We start from the raw sequence: 25,471 nt of genomic DNA, 5'->3' as shown, positions 1-25,471 counted from the left end.
CGACACCATCTGTTCCTTCACGTGACATTGACCACAGCCTTGACACCTTTCACATGCTGAGTGCTGTTGCAATTTATTCATTATCAGAGTAAATTTCTAAAATAAATGATCATTTCTAAAAAACCCTTTCAGTACAGTTTTTTGTCTGTGCTTCCACAGTGCTTCCATTGTTTAGAATGATGCATTTTTGTGCGGCTTGTTCAGCGCTGTTGTCTAGCTAGCCCAGAAGATTTATGTTTCTCTTTGGACTCCCCCAATTTCTTCCTTCTTACTCCTGTTCGCAGATTTATCAGCGAACTACAGGGTGTCCAGGGCTAAGTCAGTTGAGTACAGAACTAGGATTTCAGTTCCTGGAGATTGCTTCAAAAAGAGCTTTCCCTTCATTATTTCAAGAGCATAATTATAAATATTTTACATTCCTCAGGCAACTGAAACAAACTGTGTCTATTATGAATCATTAACTGTAGGTTCCTAATGTTTATCCATAGTTTTTTTACATCCACTACATTTTCTCACATGGTTTTGACTTTGAAATGCTTTCCACTTAAATCTTAAATTGCCATGAATCAAATAATTCACTAGTCCACTTGGCTTATGGAAAAATGCCATGAAGCAAAAACAGTTTTGAATCTGATCCACTCCCTCATTTTTTAATATTTTTTTTCTAGTGCCTTTTGCATCCCGCAGCAACCGACCTCCTAAGGAGAAGAAAACACAGTGTAGATACCACTAAGATATAAGAAATGAGAGCACCCTTCATAGCTGGAACGTCTCCGGCTAACCAGAGGTTAGAAACATTAACATTTGGGGCGCCTGGGTGGCTCAGTCAGTTAAGCGACCAACTCTGGATTTTGGTTCAGGTCATGATCTCAGGGTCGTGAGGTCAAGCCCTGCACTGGGGCTCCGCACTGGGCATGGAGTCTGCTTAGGATTCTCTCTCTCTCCCTCTCCCCCTCCCCCACTGCACTCACAAAAGTGTACGTGCTTGCGCTCTCTCTAAAAATAATGAAAATAAAATGACATTTATAGTATGTATAGTCATCCTTCCCCTCAAAAAGTCAGTGTGTCTGTATTACAGTGATAGGAGAATCACCTTTATTAAGGGAAGTATCAGATGTAGACATGATCCTAAGGCAGATGGGATGGTTTCTTTTTTACTGTGCCTCCCAAGTTTGTCTCCCTGTTTGTGTATCTTAAATGAGTAAGCACTTAGCTCCGGCTTTAGGAAGCACTAGGCAGACCTCATTTGGCAATTTGGAAGTTGTGTGAAATGAATTGTTTCATCTCAGAGGAAGGTAGCTAGAAGCCAAATACTTCCAGATGTTCACTGGCATCCGATTTTATAAGTGTGCGTGCTTGCCCTTGTTGTGGTTTGTTTCCCTTTGGTGGGAAAAATGTGTTTGTTTACTCACCTCATATTTACTGCACTCCTAATTCGTGCCAGGCAGTGTTGGTGAGGATGGAGTCCGCCTCTAAAGAGCTTCCTGGTCTAGGAGGTAAAAGGATGAGCAATTATGCTGTGTTTCCTTAGGAGCTGTGATGGGGGCCAACCAGGGCTTAAAAGACTGTTCCAGTTCTTTTTTTTTTTTTTTTAAGATTTTATTTATTTGTTTGAGAGAGAACGGGGGGGGGGGTATACTAGCAGGGGGAGAGGCAGAGGGAGAGGGAGAAGGAGGCTCCTCACTGAGCAGGGAGCCCGATGCAGGGCTCGATCTCAGGACCCTGGGAGCATGACCTGAGCTGAAGGCAGACGCTTAACCAACTGAGCCACCCAGGTGCCCAGTTCTGTTTAACTATATATCCTTATTCTGTACAGTAATGACTCAGGAAAGTATGCTTTAACTTTTTCAGTGTTTAATTCTTCTCCTGGACTAATGGCATTCAGTTCCCTCAGGCACAGAAGTTTCTGATAATGCTCAACTCAAGAAAATGTGCTTGATGCCTGGGTTGGTCATGCACAGGTGAGCCTATAACAAGTGTACTATTGCTCTACCTTCCCACCGAGAGAATTCATAAATTCAAAAATTCAAGTTTTAATCAGTTCATCCCTCCAATACCTTGAATTTTGCTTCAAGGACATGGACTCCGGGCATCAGAGGTGCCAGAGTATGACTTTTTTTTTCTTCTCCTTCCCCCATTGCTATCAAGGCAATGAGCAACCAATAAAAACAGACATTTTACTCAGCCCTTGTGTTTGTTAATAAACACTTTAAAATTGGGCAATTTGCTTAAGACTGGTACATTTCCCCCCCTCTTTCTTGTTACTCCCTGGCTATGCACTTCCTCTATACACTGTGTGTTATTACCTGTCCCCCATATAAGGACACAGGGAGCCCCACAGCCCTGCAGTTCCACATTCCCGTTTCCCCTGGAGAAGGGCGCTGGCTTGTGCTGGTGAGAGGGAGGCCGTGTGCGGTGCTCGGGGATGTCTGTGCTTGTGCTCCCGTGGTCACTGCCCCCAAGTATACATGCACTGGCCTTGGAGGATAGCAAGACGTGTGAATCAGACATTTGCTGAGAACGAACGTGTTTAGATGTTCACCCCTTTAGAACCATCTTTCCCACCTTTTCAGTTCCTTTTCTTTCTCACCAAGATTTGTTTGTACCTAAAATATTTCCAGTGGTTAGCCCTGAAACAAAATCTGCATTTTCAGAGCGAATCCTGTCACTGGTGGAGGCAAATAGTGTCTCTTGAGAATTGGCGCTTTCTTTATCTTCTAGCACCTTGTTTCTGGGAGAGTAAGTTTGTAATTCACTGATAACTTAGAGACGTGCTAATTAACTTCCTTCCTTGTATCTCTCTCCCTTCTCCCGGGAGAAATGAGTCTACCTCAGAGAGGAAGAACCGCACTTGACCTTTGGCATCTTTTCTCTTACTCTTCCCAAGTGCAACCCTTTGCTCCTACCTCTGGAACCACGAGGTTCTGACCTTAACCCTCCCATAATCCATCCAAGTCCAGTAGCTTCAAAGTCCAAATGAAGGTGCTCCAACCCCACGAAGCCCACCCTGCTCACGCCAAGCCCGAGTGTTTATTGTACTTACCGCGCCGTTCACTGGGTGAACGGTATACTGCCTCGTTTGCACCCCTGACTTTTCATATGACTCTTTATGTCTCTCCAGTAGAAGTGTAAGTGCTCGTCGAACAGCAAACCTTGGTTATGCCTCCTTGATTTTCCTATGGTGCTTAGCATAGAGTGGATATTCAAGAAGTTTTCGTTGATAGAACTAAAACCTCTCTATCCTTAGTATCTCTGAACAAGCCCTGGGAAATAGGTCTTTAGGATATGTTTCTTGCTAGGTCACTCTTGGGTTAGGAGAGATTTTTTTTTTTTTTTATGTCAGACTGGGGGCAAATCTGGATGATTCGCTGCAGGGGAGAACCCTTTGGAATCAGCTGTATTTGAATCTGTGGGGTGGGAAGAGGATAAAGTTAATCACCTTTATATTGGCCCATCTGCCTCTTTGTGGCTGCCATCTACCTGTTTGTAACTAGGCCATAACCAAGTTAAAGCACTTCCTCTTCGGGACACCTGGGTGGCTCAGTGAGTTAAGTGTCTGCCTTTGGCTCAGATCCTGATCCCAGGGTCCTGGAATCGAGCCCCACATTGGGCTCCTTGCTCAGCGGGAAGCCTGCTTCTTCCTCTGCCTGCCGTTCTCTCGCTCTCACTCTCCCTCTCTGATAAATAAATAAATAAATAAACAAACAAACAAACAAAATCTTTTTTAAAAATATAAAGCACTACCTCTTAAAGAATCAACCCCCATCTAAAGAATATGCCTGGATCACAAGTTAGCATATTGGAATGACACCTGTTGTTTTATCATACGCAGCAAATTTTCTCACTGCTTTCAGTGATAATACAGTCATAACTATGACTTAAAGTCTAAACGAGAGAAATAATTTGGGGGTTATAATGTATAGAAAAAGAGTAATGGACTTAATTGTTGAGGTTGTAGGACAGTACGTACTCTCATACGCTGTTATTGGGAGATGAATAAAGAAATTCAGCCTTTGGTGGGGAGAGGAATTCGGCATGACAGGTGTACCTTGTCTGGCACTACCCAGGCAATGCTGATTCTTCATTATTTTAGTCTTGAAACTAAAATTTCATATTAAAACACACACGCACTTCTTCTGGAAAAGATACAGAAGCAAGTGTTGCACTTCAAAGCACTCCCTCTGTTCAATGTACATAGCCATGGTAAGGTATAAAAAGAGATTTTAAAAATGCATACATGGATTCAAAAACAAGAGAGCATTTCTGTGGAGCAGGAATGGAATACTGAGTGGAGCTGAAGCAACTGTCGGGCTGTGAGCCAAAAGCAGGCAGTAGCAGCCAGGGCTCGGCTCCCGCCAGCAAGGGGAGCTAAAAATGCACGAAACGAGATAAGAGACCGGGAGCCTGGTCACTGTTTGAAGCCAAAGGCCCCCGCTCTGAAAGGAAGCTGAAAAGAATGACAAGTAACTGGATGGTGGACTGGTGCTTCTGAGGAAACCGTGCCTCCCAACCAGGAGCTGAGCCAGCCTGCCTGCTGTTTCCCAACCAGATCCATGAGACCCTGACTTCAGAGCGGAACATCAGAAGGCCGTGATAAGAGCCAATGGTGGGTTGGGGGGGCCGGGGGTTGGGTGCAGGAAACCACAAAAGAGTGCACAAGAGATGGTGGGAGACAATCTCCATCTCAGAACCAGCCTCCTACCCAGAGCACAGGAAGAAAACCATGCTCAGAGAAGGCTCTCAGCAAAATCAGCCATTGGAACGTTGATTCACTTGAGACCAAACTACATTTTGAAACAAATAATGAAGTCCAAATAAATACACTGACAATGGTCCAAGAGAAAGATACACCATTAAAAAATGGGGAGATGTGACAGAAGAGCAAATGGATAGAAAACATTTAGAAATTTTGGAAATAAAAAGTCCCTGAATTTAAAAATATGAAAAATAAGACTATGAATTAGATAAGAATCCAGAGTTAACCCAGAGCCCAGCACAGAGAGGCAGGGATTAAAGAGCACACACACCGTGGGTGATCGCCGAGAGGCTCTAACATACGTCTAATAGGAGCGACAGGGAAAACATGGAAGAAATGATGGCGCAAGGTGGAAGCAATATTTAAAGAAATTTTGCTGAAGTTTCCAAAATGAAGAAAGCTGAGTCCTTAGCTACAGATATTGAGCAGGATTAATCCACATACATTCAGGATTAAGGTGAAATTGTAGAGGATCTGGGGTTGAAGGCAAGATCTTAAAGAGACAGATTGTAGAGAAAGATAGATTGCCCACTAAAGAACAAACTCAAGGTGACAGCAGGCTTCCCAGCAGTGAAAATAGAGGCCAGAAGACGGAATAGTATTCTAGCACTGAAGGGAAATTGCTGTCCACAAGAGAATTTTATAACTTTCTACACTATTATTCAAGAATGAAAGCAATAGAGACCCGTTCAGATACACAAGGTATATGAGCTTTCAGTCCACAGACCCTTATTAAAAGAATTATTAAGGAATCTCCTTAGAGAAGATGCAGTAACTAAGAAAACTGGTTGAGTGCATGATTCCATAAACATATAAATAAGCTCAGCCAACGATAGGTCATTTTTTTTTTTAATGTGTGTTTCAGGAGAAAACAAACAAAGCCCAAGAACAACACAACGGGCTAGTTCAGTGGGTAGTTCCAACATGCTTGGAGCGGGGTTGCAAGACTGAAAACTTTAAATGTGTATGTTTTAAGAAATTATAGGTAGCCTCTTTCTAGAAATACAGTCTACACATTACTCACCAGGTGAGGCAGGATGGCAAATAGGAGGTGTGGAAAATGTGATCAATACAGCAGAAGGCAGGAAGAGGGAAGGAAAGGGATATATAAAAATAAAAAAAAATACAGAAATAAATTCAAAAATCAGTAAATATCCAAATATGAGTGAGCAAAATAATGTCATGGATTAAATTCACTGTAAAAAGAAAGAAGTGATTAGTTTGGATTTTTTTTAGGATCCATAAAAGAGACGCCTAAAAAATAAAACAAAATCACCGACAGGGGTGCAAAGTAGATGAAAGAACAATATTTTTTTAAAAAAGCTGGTGGGGTACTGTTGATGCTAGACAGCATTTAGCCCTGCCACCTTCAAGAGTGCACTCTTTATCAAAACAAGATCTATATTTGAGTTTTAAAACATGTGTAAATCTTGGAACCACCGCCACAAACAGGATAGAGCAGAATCTCAATAACCCAAGGTGAACTTCCCTGGTGCTGAACGTTTGCCATGAACCTCTGGCAACCGCCCATCTGTTCTCTGTCCTGTTTTGTAGAATGCCATGTAAAATCAGACGGCGTGTCATTTCTTGACATTGACATTGGTCTCAGTAGAAAAATTACCTAAATGCATGTCATCATTGGAATGTTTTTAGTAAATTATAGCATAGGCACACTACGAGTTCTCTGGTCCTCAAAATGAAGCAGAGCCCTATGTGGCAACGTGTTACGGTCTTCAGGACAGACAACGGAAGGGAAAAGCTCCAGGTGCAGGAACAGCCCATGTAGTGAGAGCCCATGGGTTTGGATGTCCTATGTATGCACGTGCACAAGTAGAGATCTGGAAGGGTGTGCCCCAGACTTACTAGTCTTACTAAGGGATGGCACAAAGGTAGGGAAGGAGAAAGAAGGATGTTACCATCTGTGTTTAAAAAAAAAAAAAAAAGGTAATGACAAATAATAAAAATATTTAGGGATAACATTAAGTGTCCAAAATCTCTGTGAGGTAAGCTGTAAAACACTCTTGAAAGGCATAAAATTGGATAGGAATCAATGGAAACACACCGTGGAGAGAGAAAATCAATGCCATAAAGATGTTCATTCTTCTTAAACTAATTTATACATGTAATTTAATTCCAATAAAAATACCACCATGGTGGGGTTCTTTTTCTTTCTGGATCTAGGTGAGTTGATTTAAAGTTCATTGTGAAAGACAAGCATGAGTGTGAACAGTTATCACAGTGATTACTGATGAGTTGACTTTCTCCCGTGCTTGACCTCGAAGGGCCTATTGTTCTTGGTATCCCTACATAATAGCGGACATACAGCAGATATGCCCAAACGCTTGACTTCTGAGGGCACACACAGAACTACTCCGCTCTTCTGTTCTGCCACTCCCATCAATGTCATTTCTATCTCCAGCATGTTCGAGATAAGCTGGCACTTGCTTCTGTTACTCTGTCTTTGTTATTTCAAGCAGCTTCTCTGAAGCTAAGTGGTTTTGTTTTGTTCTGTTTTCTTTTAACCTCAGCTCTTCGGTGCCTCATTCATGCAAATGAGATACTTTTTCAACTTGTTATCACAGGTGGGTTCTGCTTTTCGCTGCCTTGCGTTTCTGGAAATTGTCTAAATTAAGGGGATCTTATTTTTACATTATCATAGTGGATGTTATAATTCTAACAAAGTACTGAGACTCAAATAACTATCATCAAAGCTGTTTCAGACAATCTAAGATGTAGGCATGACCATTAATGATTTAAAATCGTGACAAGTACTATCCAAAGGCGCTAATTTTGCCTTGACTGTGCAAGGCATTTCAACACGTGATAAAGTGGGCACACATTCCACTTAAAAATGCAACTCTTTGCTGGGATAAATGTGACAATTATGATCTTAAATATTTGATTTCTTTTCCTAGATCTGAGGACCACTTCAGGCATGGTTTGGTTGGGTTGTTTCCTTTTTTTTTTTTTTTTTTTTTTTAAGATTTTATTTATTTATTTGAGAGAGAGCGCATGAGCTGAGGGAGAGGGAGAAGAAGGCTCCCTGCCTGAAGCAGGGCTCAATCCCAGGACCCAGGGATCATGACCTGAGCCGAAGGCAGGTACTTAGGCAGCTGAGGCGCCCAGGCGCCACGGTTAGTTCCTTTTTTTGAATTCCCAGTTATTTCCTTTTTTGAATTTTCACTTTGTTTGTCTTGAAAACACACTGAGTTTCATTTTTTTCCCCCTAAAAACTGCTGTTATCTCAAAATAATTTACAAATGAGAATTTACGAGTCCAAATTTTACTGAGCCCATTTCGGCAATCCCTGAAACCCTTGGGTTTCTTTTCCAGAAACATTACCTAGGTATTAATCACAGTGATGGAACAATTTTACATGTATATTTTTATCCCTCCGGGGCTTTTCATCGTAAGGCCTTGAGCATTTTATACAGGTTTGCCACCTGACATCAGCTGCCCCTTCGGATCTAGAGCATGATGGATCAAATTCCAGTCCCTGGCCCCATGGCCATCTCCAAGTCTTACAGACTCCTGGAAGGATTTGGTTCTCATGGTCCTCATTCCTGCTTCCATGGAAACGGCATTATAGATTTTTACCATCCCAGGCGGATTCTCCCTGTCTGTACAGATTTGATGCACGCATGCAAGTTTGTTCCTTTTTGTTGTGATTCTTATAAATTGACTAACAAAAGCTCTGTGTGTGTGTCTGTCTGTGCGTGTCTCTGTGTAGCAGATTTCACCAAACTTCCAGGCAAGACTGAAAGGTATTTATATCTCAAAATAGAAATAATGAGTATATACTCCAGCCTCCCACCATGTTGCCTGACCCATTTTCTTTGATTCAAGCCCCTCTCTGCTCTGCTGACTCACCACCTCCAACCTCCAAGCCTGTTCATCCCCATATAGAGTAGGGTTGGCCATCTTTGTTGCCATGGCTTCATCTGACCTTTGCTTTCAGTGACTCACCTTATTCTGTATCCTTCCCTTCCTGGTTCCCAAACCAACTCAGATATTTTCCTTAACACAGATGATTTTTATTCAAGAATTATTCTCATATCCGCCTTTAGGATAGTAACTTTCTCACCTTGCTGTATTTTGGATTGGATTCTCTTGTTTATCTTGCTTTTTCCATTTTGTTCTTTCCCCTTACCCCATTTCCCTCCCTTTTCAGTCTCCTTTTCCCTGCACAAACACCCCTTGTAGCTTCTGGTCTCAAGCCCTTTTCCTTCAAAGGCGTTCTGAGGGTTGCCTCTGGATGAAAGTGGTGGAATTCCTCTGCATTGTGACACGTGTGTATGAGCTTGGGGGGGTGGGGGGGGCTTTATCCCTGCTCACCCCCAGCCGCTCTCCCTCAGCCTGCAACCCCGAGGCTCCTTTGAAATTGGTGTTGCAGCCTTTCTGTAAGGCTTGTTTGGCTCTCTAACCTTTAAATGATTGGCAAAAGGTAAAGAGAAGTGAGGTATCTAGGTTGAATTAACAAATTTCTCCAAAAAGCAGGAAAGAGGAAACAAAGAATTTCAAGTTCTTACAAGCTGCTCTTTTTTACAAAGATACCACAGAGCACCCTGTGCCGTTTGTTGTGGTTGCGGCTGCTGTTTTAGGAAGCCTGGCTGCCTTACTTTTGTCTGTCTTTCCCTTTTTTACCGCACCTTCGAAAATGCAGATCCTTCTCCCAGTTCTTCTCAATGCTGCCATGTTCAGAAATACTGTGTCTTTAACATGGCGGAGTCAACTTCCGTCCTCTGTCCTGAGGCCATTTTACTGTTTAAATCCTCCAACTCTTGCTGTTGGACTCCTGAACCTGCCCTGTTCCTTCTCATAGTCCTGGATTAGGCAACCTGCCGTCACATTTTTGGAGAATTCTGCTCTGAGCTGCATCTCTTCTGGAGTCTTCTTATGAAATGTTCTTTCAGCTGCAGGAGCAGCTATTGTCCTTAGCAACTGAATTCCAGTATTTTTTCTACTTTGTGCTCACTTCTGAATAGTTAACAGCTGATGGAAAATAGATCACCGTCTTTCCCCTCCTGGGATTTAAGTAGGCACGTTTTAAAAATTCTGTCTTTGTGAAGATTGAAATAGAAATCCGGCATCAGAAGACTGAGAGGAACTTGGGGAGATGCGCTCTGTCTCCCTCCACTATGCTGGGCTGTTCTCTATGAAGCCCTCCCAGCAGACGCTTGGTGAGATGAGAAGACATGTGGAGGGGTAGAAGACACTAGGCTGTAAACAGAAGACAGGTTTAAATTCCTGCTATGTGAACTTGGACAAGTTACTGCCATTCTCCAAACCTGAGTTGTTTTTTTCTTCTGTAGAATGGGGAGAATATGACCTGCCTTCCTAGCATGGCCGATGTTAGCCAATCAGGTACATTTGTGCAGAATATAAACAGGTAGCCCTCCCTTGTGACCATAGAGAACCCCAAGAGGATGGGGCTTCCATCCCGCTGAGGGGCACAGCAGGATTTCAGCCCACCCTTGCTTGCCCCCTTTGCTTGGCACCCTTGTGCAATGGATATCCTGAAACCCTATGCAAGCAAGCTCCAGAGGTCTGTCATCCTCCACCATCAGGAACAAGCCTAGGAAGTGCTGGGCAGGGGGCCAGGAATGGGGCTGCCTGGTTGCTTGGCAGGGAGTTAGCACTTTAAGAAGGTGCCTGCCTCGTTACCTTCTAACTGATCTTGCTTTCACAAAGCAAGGCTTCCGTGTTTTCCTCATAACACTAACAATGCCATATTAACACACTAGCTCCAAGGTGTCACTCTTGGGGAAGGTACTCAGGGACGCACTCCCTTTCCCTGTTCATCTCTCGCCCCTACCTTCTGCTGACGTCACAGACTGCTGGAGCGTTAACAAGACCACGAATGGGAGCACATCCAGAACAGGACCCCAAACACTGAATGGCTTGTTTGTCTCTCCTCCGTATTCCTTACGGGTAATCTGGCATTGTCTAGACTTCCTCCCGCTATTTTCTATTCCAGGGGTTTCCAAGGTAGAGTGCTTGACCCCCCAGAAATGCAAAGGGTGCTGCATTGAGATGTGAGATAAAAATGAAAACTTTTATTTAGACAGGCGCTCCTCATTTTATTGCACTTTGCAGATACTGTGTTTTTCTCAAATGGAAGATTTGTGGCAACCCTGTGTGAGCAGGTCTGTTGGTGCCATTTTTCCAATAGCATTTCCTTGCTTCATGCCTCAGTTTCACATTTGGGTAATTCTTGCAATGTTTCAAACTTCTTCATTATTATTATATTTCCTATGATGATCTGTGACCAGTGATTTTGACTTGCTGAAAGCTCAGATGACAGTGGGCATTTTTTTGACGTAACCCTTTAATAGACGATAGTACAGTGTAAACGTAACTTTTCTAAGCACTGGTAAACCAAAAAATTCATTTGACTAGCTGTGTTGCAATAAGTGCTTTATTGTGGTGGTCTGGAACCGAACCTGCGATATCTTCATGGTATGCCTGTATTTATTTTAAGCCTCAGGGGAAAGGAATTAAGCTTTTCTAATATTTCACATATGGATCAACAGGACTTTATGGATGTAATTATGAATAGACATACATATACTGAGTGGGCGTGGTCAATATTTTTTCTCTGACATAGGTAAGTGATAGAAACGCTTGAAGACCACTGCTCAGTTCTCACACCTCTGTAGCCACCAAATTCTAGAAATGCAGTCACATGTGTGATTTCTTCTTTGCTTCTCCTATTTGACATAGTAAATAATTCCTCCCTGCTTCATCTTCCAGGACAGAGCTTTTATAACTCTTGTAATGAGACTTCTTCTCTTCCCCTTAACCTAATTCTTTCACTGTCACCTGCATAGGGTTTTGCAGAAATAAGCTCTTTTCCTGTGACAAAATTTGCATAAGGTAATTTGTTATGATAAAGTCAGATTGGGATCTTTTCGGTTTAATTCTAGAAAAGCAGTAAAATGAAATAAGAATGTGGGCTCTGGGTCCAGGTGGCCTGAGCAGGATGATAGTAGCAAGTAACTTAACCTTTCTGTGCCTTGGTCTCCTCATCTGTGAAATGGGAATAATAAGAGTACCTGCCTCATCGGATTCTGGTGACAATGAATACCGGTGACATTTTTAGAACAGAGTCAGTGGCGTATTAAACACAGCAGAAGTTTTCTGCCGTCAGCACTATAATTGCCATCCTTACCTTCTTCCCTAGAAGAGCTGAGGGCCACATGCAGACATACGCAGCTCCGAACTGGAAATACTCGTGTCGGTTTGGGACTCATCCACTTTCTCAGCAAATACACGTGGGTGGTCTCCTTTGTCTTGGACACTCTGCTAAATGTTGGGTGCCCCACTCCATTGTCAGACCTTGTACTTCTGTCTGGGGGGCAGTGTCCCCCATGTCACCAACTTGTGGTCACATTCCCATGCCACAGCACCCACTTGACGATGGATTCAGTTTCTGCTTCTATAATCAATGGAAGGAGCTTTGTTGTTTGTTACCAAAGTTACTAAACATTTTGCTGTTGCAGAATCACTGAAAGCTACGGGTTTCCAGCCATTTGACATTTTTAAGGTACAAATAGATTTTCCCTGCATTATTAATCTCACATTATTGCTGTCAATTCCTTGGTTATTATTCTTCCTCCAGACTGTTTGCTTATTGTTCCTGGGGACAGTTCCTCCAGGTTGATTCCAGGAGTATTTGGCCTCATACTCCTTCATCTGCAAAAAGGATGCCCTCTTCCTTACCCAAATTGCAGTGTTAGGAGACTACTGGACATTCTTTGGGCTTACTTTTTTTTTTTTTTCCAACAAATTGCTGTATTGGTAGAGGGATAAAAGTTTTCAATGTAATATTTTGTGTGAAAAGCCAGCAAGTTTAAACCTAACTATTTTACTGTGAAGAGCTTCTGATTCCTTCATATCTCTCTGCAGAGAGATGAAATGGTTTTCATAAAAGCTTAGTGAATTCCCATTGTATGAAGGCCATTTGCATTCATCTATGCATGCATTCCAGGGTATGGGTAGAAAGTAAAGGGCAAATGATAAAGACAGGAATTTCTTCCACATTTCCTCCTGCCAATCCTGTTAATTCTCATACACAAGTCCATCTAATCTGGGGAGCCATCCAGTTCAAGATTGAGTCTGATAAGAGGATGTACTTCCCAGACAAATGACTGATTCTCCAGGCTCCAGGGAGAGAAGAAATGCAAAATTTTAAAATACATGAATGTTCTTTAAATACTTATTTTGTTGTGAGTTCTTCTGTGACCTAAGACAACTGCTGTGTTTTATGTCATAACTTACACACGATGAGCAAAGTCAAGTATTTCATTTTCCCAGCACATGGGCAGGGAATGAAATCCTGGTGCCGGAATCGAACGTTGTATTCTCCAGGCAAAGGAAATGGACATTTATTGGACGTTATTGCTGCTTTCTTCACACTAATGACATTATCGGAGCTCTTTGAATAATATAATTTGAAAATATTACTTCTGTGTTCCAGGTCATGCAAGACAAGATCATCTGCCTTCCGAAAAGAGTCCAGCCTTCTCAGAATCACTCTTCCGTGTCCAATGTCTCCCAAGCAGTGGCCAGCACCACCCCGCTGCCTCCCCCCAAACCGTCTCCTACCAACCCCGCCACTGTAGAAATGAAAGGACTAAAGACAGATCTGGACCTCCAGCAGTACAGCTTCATAAACCAGATGTGCTATGAGCGGGCCCTCCACTGGTACGCCAAGTATTTCCCTTACCTGGTCCTCATCCACACCCTGGTCTTCATGCTCTGCAGCAACTTCTGGTTCAAGTTCCCCGGCTCCAGCTCCAAGATAGAACATTTCATCTCGATCCTGGGGAAGTGTTTTGACTCTCCTTGGACCACACGGGCTTTATCGGAGGTGTCTGGGGAGGATTCCGAGGAAAAGGACAACAGGAAGAACAACATGAGCAGGTCCAACACCATCCAGTCGGGTCCGGAAGGCAGCCTGGTCAACTCTCAGTCTTTAAAGTCCATTCCGGAGAAGTTCGTGGTTGACAAGTCCACTGCCGGAGCCCTGGATAAGAAGGAAGGGGAGCAAGCGAAGGCCTTATTTGAGAAGGTGAAGAAGTTCAGGCTGCACGTCGAAGAAGGTGACATCCTGTATGCCATGTACGTTCGCCAGACTGTGCTTAAGGTCATAAAATTCCTGATCATCATCGCCTATAATAGCGCCCTGGTTTCCAAAGTTCAGTTCACCGTGGACTGTAACGTCGACATTCAGGACATGACCGGATATAAAAACTTTTCTTGTAATCACACCATGGCACACTTGTTCTCCAAACTGTCCTTTTGCTACCTGTGTTTTGTAAGCATCTACGGACTGACGTGCCTGTACACCTTATACTGGCTGTTCTACCGCTCTCTGCGGGAATACTCTTTCGAGTATGTCCGGCAGGAGACTGGAATTGACGATATTCCAGACGTGAAAAATGACTTTGCTTTTATGCTTCATATGATAGATCAGTATGACCCACTGTACTCCAAGAGATTCGCGGTGTTCCTATCTGAAGTCAGCGAGAACAAATTAAAGCAGCTCAACTTAAATAACGAGTGGACTCCCGATAAACTGAGGCAGAAGCTACAGACGAATGCCCATAACCGGCTGGAATTGCCTCTTATCATGCTCTCTGGTCTTCCGGACACAGTCTTTGAGATCACAGAGTTGCAGTCTCTCAAACTGGAAATCATCAAGAACGTAATGATCCCCGCCACCATCGCGCAGCTGGACAATCTCCAAGAGCTCTCGCTACACCAGTGCTCAGTCAAAATCCACAGTGCGGCGCTCTCTTTCCTGAAGGAAAACCTCAAGGTCTTGAGCGTCAAGTTTGATGATATGAGGGAGCTGCCCCCCTGGATGTACGGGCTCCGGAATCTGGAAGAGCTCTACCTGGTTGGCTCTCTAAGTCATGACATTTCCAAAAATGTCACTCTCGAGTCTCTGCGGGATCTCAAAAGCCTTAAAATCCTCTCTATCAAAAGCAACGTTTCCAAAATCCCTCAGGCGGTGGTGGACGTCTCCAGCCACCTGCAGAAGATGTGCGTCCACAACGACGGCACCAAGCTGGTGATGCTGAACAATTTAAAGAAGATGACCAATCTGACGGAGCTGGAGCTGGTCCACTGCGACCTGGAGCGCATCCCCCATGCCGTGTTCAGTCTGCTCAGCCTCCAGGAACTGGACCTCAAGGAAAATAATCTGAAATCCATCGAGGAAATCGTTAGCTTCCAGCACTTGAGAAAGCTGACGGTGCTGAAACTGTGGCACAACAGCATCACCTACATCCCCGAGCACATAAAGAAGCTCACCAGCCTGGAGCGCCTGGCCTTCAGTCACAACAAAATAGAGGTGCTGCCGTCCCACCTGTTCCTATGCAACAAGATCCGGTACTTGGACTTGTCCTACAATGACATCCGCTTCATCCCGCCTGAGGTCGGGGTGCTACAGAGTCTGCAGTACTTCTCCATCACTTGTAACAAAGTGGAGAGCCTTCCAGACGAACTCTACTTCTGCAAGAAACTTAAAACGCTGAAGATTGGGAAAAACAGCCTCTCGGTACTTTCACCGAAAATTGGAAATTTATTATTTCTTTCCTACTTAGACGTTAAAGGCAATCACTTTGAAATCCTCCCTCCCGAACTGGGCGACTGTCGGGCCCTGAAGCGGGCCGGGTTAGTTGTGGAAGATGCTCTGTTTGAAACTCTGCCTTCTGATGTCCGGGAGCAAATGAAAGCAGAATAACTTATTTTTCTTTAAAGCCTGACTGAGACGTGCTTCTACCAAATAGTATAAATAATTAGGTAGTCTTAATGCCTTTCCTATTTTGTTTTTTTTTTTTTGTCACACAAAACAAAATGTACACAAAGATTGAGTAAGGAGTATGTATTTTTTAATAAAAATTTAATTGTATTTTTTCAATATTAATATTTTAAAGTTTTATTTGTCCTGGAACCTAATGTACCTATTATTGTTTTCTACTGACAGAAACAGGTGGTTCCGTCTGTTTTTTTGTTTTTTCATTTCATTCTTGTGAAAGGGAGGGAATTTTAAGTTGCATGCTTTTTGGTATTTTTTAAATAGATATTTTGCAAAGGTCATTTTTTGCTTGTTTCCACCTGTCCAGGGTCCTTACTTTTGTTTTTACTGTGTCTGTACCAAGGAGTCTGCGCTAGTCCTTGTAAGACCAGCTGCCTTCCGCGTTGGCCGAGTCCTTCATCCTACAGGAGACTCTTCTCTGGAGTGTATATTCACATAAGTGCATTGCCACAGACCACTGCTTTCAAAATTTCTCCTCGTCTCCAACAGAACCCTAAATTGTGTTATTTCATTTACCTGACAGTCAATGTGGTTGTTAGGCTAGGATTTTGTAAGTGAGTGAAATCAATAATCTTCCATGGTTGGCTGGTCTGAATTGGTCATGTATCATCTGACTGATTTGCGTTCTCCCCAACATTTCAAAAATATTGTTTAAAAACAAAATACAGAGGCTCTCCTCCCCCCACCCTTCATCTTAATATTGCTATGTAGTACTGGTGAGCAACCTCAGAGAAGCTAGATATATTTTAATTAAAATAGGTAATTAAATTTAAAAATCAGAATCAGAAGCCTGGTTTTTAAGTAATGTAATAACCTTTGATATCTTGATATGTGGGTACATCAGACAGAAAAAAAAAAAAATGCCCTGCCGAAGCCATCTCTGAAAGAGCTGGCACTCTAGTCAGGGGCCCGGGTTGCTCCGGGCAGAGTGGGGCGGCCAGCTCCTCACGTCCTGCCTGTTACGCAGAATAAACCACATCTCCGTAAGTGGAGCTCCCGGACTCCTGCCCCTGCTGCGGGTGCGAGCGATGCGAGCACAAGGAACTGTTTCTGTTTTCTGGCTTAAAATAAGCATCTCACCTAAAATGGTTCTGTTACTTTTTTTTTTTTAAAGGGGTGAATAAATTGCTAAGTGGCTGTCACTTAGAAATAATTTTTGCTTGGTGGTCAGCAGAGCTTTTATTTATCTTTGTATTTAAACCAACATAGTATACGCATCTTGGGCAAAATCTGTAACTGATTCTTCAGGAAAATGAAAACACGATTCGTGCCCTCGATCCAGGGCCAGTTTTGCTGATCATGGGAATTGTGTTTTCTGTAGTCAATTCACACTGACTGTTGTCAGAATTCTAGTCTGACCTAAGAGAGTTTTGTGACTTAGCAATGAAAGACAATAGGAAGATGCTCTTGGGGTTTCAAAATAACTGCTTTTATATTTTGCGCCTTGATCCTGGTGATTTTCTACAGTGCTGCTTTGGAATTCAACACAACTGCTCAGCAGACACACGTACCTCACTCGTGTTGGAGATGCTAGGAGGTGTCATGGAGTGAAGGATTTGGGGAAGAGATGCTTTTCATTTGTTGAATAACGAAATCATGCAGTCCGGATGCTTTATTGTTTCTGTTCTTGTCCAAGTGTTCGAATGGTGATTTTGTATAACTTATTTCCCACCTAGAATGGAAATGATATGTTAAAATAGTAACATAGCTATATTTCTTGTAGGGGCAGATATTCAATTCCAGAATGTGGTTAGGATCCTGCTTATGAACAATGTGTTGTATTTAGAAATACAGTCCTCTTATTTTAAGCAAACAAAAGACTTGGAAGATTCTCCATGGCTGAGCATGACAAAAATACCCTGTTGAAAAAGGTAAGCTTAGATAACTACTGGTAAAACACTGGGTGCACTATTTTTCTGGATAAAATTTATAGTTATTTTCTACACCACCCTTCAAAAGGGATCTATTCAGGTTAAAAATCGTATTTATGCTGAAGTCTTTATCTGGTGTTAAATCATAATCTCACGTGGGGTTCATAACTGACATAAGTGAATAGTAAGTACTTTTAACACTTGTCATAATTTGCTCTCAATTCCAGAAGACTCTAATTTGCTTGCTTAATGATTTCACAGGCTGACCCCTAACCTAAATTCTAAATAACATCCAGTAAATCAGTATTGTTCTATGACTTTATGCTTAAACTGAGAAGGATAGTTCATAGATGTTTCTATTAGATTTTATAAAAATTCAAAAGTCTCAGACTTCATCTTGAGTGTCAATTTTCTGACTCTGGCCCTTTTTAATATTGTTTTTGTTCACATTTATAAGCAAAAATCATTCAATTACATTTAGCCTTTAAATGGGAAACTCAGGTAAATGAACTGCTGATTTTTCTAAAGTCCTTTAATGGATCAACTCAGTGTAAACGGGTGTTTACCTAATCCCTTTCTGTATTTTATAAGTGCTCTTGCTAAAAAAAGGAACAACTAGCTCTATTTCTCCATCCTCTATAGGATTCCTGAGAAACTGCTTCTGTAAATCTAAAAGCACCATCTGTACTCGTAATGCCTGTGGCTGGTCGAAGCCCATGCTGGGTATGCTTTCTGGTCAGTTTTACTGGTTAAGTGTAGAACAGGTCATTGTCTGGACATGGTCTGGTTGAAGCAAAGCATAGAAGTGTATCCCAGTGGAACTCCCCTAAGAAGACCACACCTCAGAAAACTAGTTGTGTGTTAGGTTTTTGTTTTGGTTTGTTCTTAACACAGCACTTTCAACATAAATGTTCTTGATACAGTGAAACAACTGTAGGTTTTTCTTGCGGTTCACCCACCTTTTCCCTGCCATTACATTTCCCATGGAGCTGCTGTAAAGAGTTGCCACAGTCTACATGGCATCGTGTTTGGCAAGAAGGCTTTCAGGATATGCCTGCTAGGAGTGTTTCGTTCATTCAGTGGTGCCTCTTTATCTGCCTCTCAAGCCATCCTTCTTAGAGAGGGTCTTAAACAACCTGGCATCTTTCTTGGGCTACTTGGGATGGGGAAGATCCAAGTCCTTGCAATGTGCTGTTTTATGATTTCTGATACTGAGAAAAAAGAAGACACATTCTTTATATCTCTTCTTACTATTTCCCCCAAGAGGAGTTTTGCTGTTGTTTATTTTTCTAATTCTATCATTTTTAAAAAGTCCATTTTTAAGCAGTTTATTCTACTCTCTCATTTCCTACCAAATATCTGATCAGTAGTAATGCTATCTGTACTTAAACAGTGAACATTCGTGATCCATCTTTATGAAAATGGTCAGCGGTACTTAGTAGTGAATAGATAAGATGAATTTTCATATAATTTCAGTTGGTGTTCTCCCATTAATTCTGAGTGTGGTAATGCCAGTCAAGCCGTCCACGTCTCGGTAGGATCTCAATAACTCACAGTAGGGTCCCTCAGTAACCTTAAGTTACCAAAACAAGGGAACAATACAGCTCAGCTATGAGGGAGGGGAATGCCTCAAGAGTCTGTCAGACAGTCTCGTCTTTTCTTGTCAATTCACATTGTAAGAAAACTTGGACAGTCTCCACCAGACCTGCCATTGATTTTTTCAGATTTAGGTCTCAGTGACATGCTTCTAATACAATTTCATACCAGCCTTTCAAACTCGGTGTCCCCTCTTACTGCATCTTCCCAGAGCCATGTACTGACAAAGGTAACATCCTGAAGTTCATGCCGGGGGAGGGAAGAGTGTCCTCCTGGCCCCAAGGAATTTTTTTTTTTGATCAGAAGACCTTGAAAAAGGATACTTTGTACAACTTAACTCATTGGCCATGTTAAACCACAGTTCCTATGCATGGTTTTTAATGTAATTATAAATTTGCTCTCTGCTGAATACTATTCCTTCTCCCACCCGATTCTGCCTCGTGAATATTTTTACTGGGGTTGAAACTCAATGCCTTATGTGCTCACTCTGTTGTTGTTTTTCCTGCCACTTGTTTTCTCTCACTGTCTGTGTTCAAATTGTGTCAAATGCTGGTCAAACCTCTAAGACCGTCAAGAAAATGCTTGAAGGTTGATTTGTCATCGTGCAAATTCCCAATAAAATGTCTTCATGTTATTTGGCTATTGTAGTACATAGGAAGAGAAAATAACTTAAATAAAGTCATTTTTGTAATTTAAAGTTGAGATTCGTCCCTTCTTCGATTATAGAAGTCACGTTGACCTTTTGCATTTCTCCTGGTGTTGCTTCTGCCCTTGCGAAGGCTCTCTGTGCTCCGCAGGAAATGGGCCGCATGCCTTCTTTCGCTTCGTGTTTAGCTCGTTTCTGCAATTGTGACTAATTATTTCCTTCCTTAATTCACTGTGCGGCCGCATCTACCTCAGGGGCCCCTGGAGTTCTATTGGAGTCATTAGCGCTTGAATATGTCGTCTGGAGGCAAGGGCTGTGCCTTTGCCAGATCTGATGATGGGATCGCTGTCCAGCACAGCTCTCGCCACACGGTGTTCCGGTAATGCGCGCGGCTGCTTGAAGGAATCAGAACGGTTCTGCTCAGCTAGGAAGCCTCCCCTCCTCCATCACACATACTCCGGCTTATGGAAGCCCTTTTCAGGAAAATCTCATATACCACTTACGCAGAAGAAAATTGTGATTGGTAACTTTTGAAGCTACGTTGCCACTTACCGTATTTTTCTGTAGTCGTTTGTGCCTCCATCATCTTACTGGTAATCAACTGATAGCCCTTGGGAGAAATTCTATTGAGACAAGGAAGGATTCTGAGAGTGGTGAGAGGCCCTGTGAATGTGTGCATCAGAAACTTGCACAGGGGGACGCTTGGGTGGCTCAGTCGGTGAAGCGTCTGCCTTTGGCTCAGGTCGTGATCCTGGGGTCCTGGGATCGAGTCTCCCATCCAGCTCCCTGCTCAGCGGGGAGTCTGCTTCTCCCTTTGCCCCTCTCCCTGCTTGTGCTCTCTCTCTCTGACAAATCAATAAATAAAATCTTTAAAAAAAAAAAAAAAACCTCACACAGAATTGTGTGGCAGCTCGAGAAATTTTGGAGACATGAGCTGAGAAATGCAATAGAATGGAGACAGCTGGTGATTCAATGCAATTTGCACAAACAGAGAAGACTGTCCACTGGTACCTTCCAATGTCCCATCTTCTGGTCCTTTCATTTATACACAATATTGAGATAAACACTGACATTGAATAAATCAAGTCAGTTGTTCAGGCTAGCGAGATATAAGCCCTTCTGTTTGGGTACAGAAGTACATAAGAGGGAAATCACGACAATTTTAGACTCAGTGAGGGTACTCACATGGCCCCAGGCCTGCATATTTTGGAATGTAAGTTTGAATGTTATCATCAGTATCCAAGTAGGAAAAAAGTGAGAGGCTGTACTAATTTTGTGTGTAAATCTTTGAATACAGGCTATATACTTTAGATTTCATATTTGAACAAAACAAAACACAAACATTTATATGATCAGGCATACCATAGATGAGACAGTATTTTCCAAGTTTAAATATTTTACATAAAGACACAGCATTAGGCAAAGGTATTATTACCGAACATAAACCAAACTGACCATGCTGATTATTTTGATTTAGGGAATCTTGTTAGAAAGTTTGCAAGCAAGTAGAAAATGGGCTTTATTTTTTGAATCTTTCAGGGAATTTTTTTCAACTCAAGTTACATCTAGACATCACCATTTAAAAAAGTGTTTATTCAGTTTTTAGTAATAGTTTCAGGTAATATAGTTCTTGGAAATAGTGACACAAAAGAGGCAGCCTGTAACTCTTTGTGTTTTATGTCTCCTTTACAGTCTAAGAAAAAAATTAACTTCCAGCAGTGATTTTAATATAAAAATTATAATATTTCCTCACTCATAATTGCAACAGTTCTTGGGATTCCTTTATGATTTCACATAGTCTTTGTGGAGTGATTTTGCTAAAATCATACTCTAACATTTGGACAGCCTAACTCTATTAACTGATAGCCTTGGGGCTACGAGGACCATCGTCCCCGTCCAAACTGGTTCTGGGCTGTGTCATTTTCCCAGGGCTGCCATAACTATCACACACAGGGTGGCTTCCACAAACAAATTTATCGTCTCACGGTGCTAGATCAAGGTGTCAGCAGGGTTGGTGGCATCCAAGGGCTGTGAGAGAAAATCTGCTCCACGCCACTCTCCCATCTTTTGGGGGTTTGTTGGCAATCTCTGGGAATCCCTGACTTATAGATGGGTCGTCACTCAATGTCTGCCTACATCTTCATTTGGCATCCTCCCTGTGGGTCTACCTCTGTGTTCAAACCCCCCCCCCTTTTTTTTAAAGATTTTATTTATTTATTTGAGAGAGAGAGAGCACAAGCAGGGGGGAGGGGCAGAGGGAGAGGGAGAAACAGACTCCCCCTGAGCAGGGAACCTGATGTAGGGCTCGATCCCAGGACCCTGAGATCATGACCTGAGCTAAAGGCAGACACTTAACCAACTGAGCCACTGAGGCGCCTCGAAACTTCCCCTTTTTATAAGAACTCCTCCGTCATATTGGGTTAGGACCCACCTAATAATTTCATCTTAATTCGGTAATCTGAAAACACCCTATTTTCAAATAAGGCCACATTCACAGGTACTGGAGGTTAGGACTTCATCATTTTGAGAGTGTTGGAGAGCAAGAATTTGTGTCCTACATCGAAAACCGGGGATGTACTGTATGGTGACTAACATAATATAATAAAAAATCATTATTAAAAAAAAAAAAAGAATTTGTGTCCTCTTCAAGGTCCCTCTAAGCTGGACTAAGAATCAAATTGATATGAGACAGATTAACAGGAGAAAATAAATTTTAATAGTGTATCTATGGGGAATCCACACAGACTGGAAATTCTAAAAATGGGAAAAATGAGATCTCTATGTCCTCTTGAACTAAGGAGAAGAGGGTAGAGGTCTGGGACTTCAAAGGGAAGGAATGCAATTCACAGAATAAGAAGAAGAGCAGATATTTGGTAATTAGATGTTTGCCCCACCTTATAGATAGGTCAGATAAAATTTACCTCTGCTAATAAACTTATTCTGTGAAAGACCCCAATTTAGATTCTTCTATGTAGTTAAGGGAGAGGCGAAAAGTTTCTCTTGAGCCTGCAGGGTCTCAATTGCCTTCAGCTCAAACTAATCTTCATGACAAAGTGGCCCATCTTGGGACAGCCTGACCTTGGCCACTACGGGAGATACAATTCAATCCATAGCACTAGGCAAGATACTTCTCTTTCTTAATAAAACTATTACGTTCCAGGTTTACCAGAAAGATAGAATTTGGAGCCCTTAAAGATTGGTTAACTCAGAGTTTTCAAATAGTGTTCCCAGAAGCTCTAACGGTCCAACAAAGTATCGCAGGGGGCCTCGGAGAGTAGATAGGGCTCCTGGTTTCGTATCTGTTCCAATTACTGTTGCCATGTAACGAACCACCCCAAAACTTAGTAGGCTAAAACAACTATTTTCTTACACTCCCAGATTCTGTGGCTATGGAATTTGGAGGGCATAGCAAAAACAGCTTCTCTCTGCTCCACAGTGCCTGGGACCTCAGTTGGGAAGACTCAATGGCTGGGAGCTAGTATCATCTGGAGTCATCTTCACTCCTACATCCAGCATTTGATTCTGGCTGTCGGCTTGAACCTCAGCGGAGCACAGCATGTCAGCTTCAGGGTAACCAGAGCTCTTCTGTAATCCCTTACGGCTCCCAAGAGACTATTCTAAAGGGCAGAAAGGATGCTGTATCACCTTTTATGACCTCACTTTTGTGACATCACTTCTGCCATATTCTATTGGTTGAAACCATTGTAAATCTTGCCCGGGGTTAGGGGCAGGGGAGAGGGGATACAAACCCCACCTTTCAATGGGAGGAGTGTCAGTGTCACCTAGTAAGAATAGCTGGAACAAGAGAAACTGGTGGCCTCTACTAAAATTACAATGTTATACTGTCCACACCAGTCTCTTCAACCAGAGGCAGCAGGTCTCCCTAATGTTCACTAGCAACCGTAGCTAGTAAATACGGGACCCACAGAGGCCAAATAAAGCTGAGACGTTTTACACAATCTCTCAGCAAATCCACTGATTATTGCAGAAAATCAAAAAATTGAGTTGGCTAATAGTCCCTTCACCCCTTTCCTTTGTTTCTAATTTCTTTGGGCAAGATGGGAGAGTCTGGCAGAATTTGTTACGAAATAACTGCAAGAGAGTCATTTCATTGTATTGAAATGCATCTTAAAAATCATCAACTTTGGGGGCACCTGGCTGGCTCCGTCAGCCAAGCATGTGACTCTTGATCTGGGGGTCCTGAGTTTGAGCCCTACTTGGGGGTAGAGTTTACTAAAATAAATGTACAGCTTTAAAAATTTTTTGTTAAATCCTCAACCTTTTGACAGGGTGTGAGAGGTGCTTTCATGAATTTTATTTGACTGTCGTTTGTTTCTCCCAGTGACAGCCAGAATTTCCTGCAGTGCTCAGAGATGCACGTGTACACGGGGCGTGCGCAGCCCTGGTCTGTGACTTACAGTAATCGGAGGAAAAGTCTCATCAGTGTCTGTGCTGAAAGGTGGGGAGAGCTGGAGCGGCCCGTCAGCCAGGTCCCTCAGCCGCCGCTCTTCTCCAGGCCTGGTGCCCAGCCCCCTGCCCTCCCGCCTCTCCGGCAGCCTCCCCGGCCTCCCTGACCTCCTGCAGTCGCCCACCCCCTGCTTCTCTGCGACCTTCTCTGTTAGCTCCTGTCCTTCCAGCTCAGGAGGAACATTTGGGGTTAGGAAAAGTTTTCTAGGAAACAATTACTCACAAGCAAAGGGACCAGAAAAGTCCCAGAGATGTTCTCCAGCAGACAGTTTAAACTAATGACTCGCAGCTGGGCAGCCTGCCCCATGGGGTCCCATGTGAACCGAGTCTGTGTCATGCTGCCTTAACTTCGGTGTCCTCCCTCCAGCCTACTCATCTTCAAACCATTCACTGCGGGCTCCCCTCACTCATGCTCACTCTTGTAAAATCCACCAACATATTTAGTTCATTCGGAAAAAAATAACTTTAATGGCACATCTTCCCTCATAAGGTTGTACCGCAGAGGTCAGCTGGAGTCTGAACGTCTCTTAAGATTTAGATGACACTGGCTATACCCCCATCCCAAGCCCTTTGGAAGTCCCATGCCCTCCCCAAACCACAAAATTTCAGTGTGTGTATGATTTTAGGCCACTGGCTCTGAACCTCTGCTTCTGCGGAATGTCTTCCACGCATCACCCCCACGGTTCCACGTGTTTGATCCCTCTTCCAGACCTGAAAGAGGAGTCTGCCCTGGTCCTTGATTTCCCCCGACTCTAGTGAAGGTTTGGGGAGAGAACAGAGCATTCACGAGAGCCATGCAGGCCACTTTCCAGCCTCATATTTGTAAAAGCCCTCAGCCTGTCCACAAATTGTTCCTCCACCTCCCAACCCCCTCCCACCCCCACCTCGTCACCTTTCCTCCACCCCCATTTTCCCTTTCCCCAGCCCCTCTCTCTTGTGTGCTCCACACCCCACCCCCAGCTCAAATTCCTCAGTCAGTGCAGGGCAGTTTAACTTTCCCCATTCTTCCGTGGCCTCCTGCTATGGACACCCTCACTCACCTCTTCCACCCTGGCAGCTTATCAAAGATTCTCTCAGCACAGTTCCACAAGAGGAATGCTGGAGTCTGCTGTTAAATTATTTTGTCAGCCTGTTTGCTACAAGTCCTTGCTCTGGGCAGCACCTCTCTGACGGTTCCTCCCGTCATCTTCAAAATTCCCTGCCTTTCTCCTTCCCTCTGAATATGCCAAATCTCCAAGTTTCACCCTCAGCCCTTTGTCCCCCCCAGGTCCTCACGGGAGCCGTCAGTGACCTCGTGACTTTCAGGG

The 25,471-nt window shown here is 43.1% G+C and overlaps 1 protein-coding gene across 2 annotated transcripts in view; it reads left to right on the top strand.

Moving 5' to 3' along the window:
* Positions 1–15,689, top strand: part of LRRC8C (leucine rich repeat containing 8 VRAC subunit C) — a 74,514-nt gene extending 58,825 nt beyond the window's left edge. The window contains exons 2-3 of one of the 2 annotated variants that reach the window (XM_008690615.2): positions 1,852–1,961; positions 13,236–15,689. In XM_008690615.2, the coding sequence (XP_008688837.1) occupies positions 13,239–15,509 (2,271 nt within the window). In that variant the 5' untranslated portion in view covers positions 1,852–1,961; positions 13,236–13,238 and the 3' untranslated portion in view covers positions 15,510–15,689. The remainder of the gene's footprint in view (positions 1–1,851; positions 1,962–13,235) is intronic. The other variant, XM_040627061.1, reaches the window with a different exon arrangement.
* The last annotated feature ends 9,782 nt before the right edge of the window (positions 15,690–25,471 follow it).

This window comes from Ursus maritimus, unplaced genomic scaffold (genome assembly GCF_017311325.1).
Source record: "Ursus maritimus isolate PB19 unplaced genomic scaffold, ASM1731132v1 scaffold_12, whole genome shotgun sequence".
NCBI classification, from domain to species: Eukaryota; Metazoa; Chordata; class Mammalia; order Carnivora; family Ursidae; genus Ursus; species Ursus maritimus.
The sequence above is the reverse complement of the archived record's forward strand: the minus strand, read 5'-3'. Positions and strand labels throughout refer to the sequence as shown.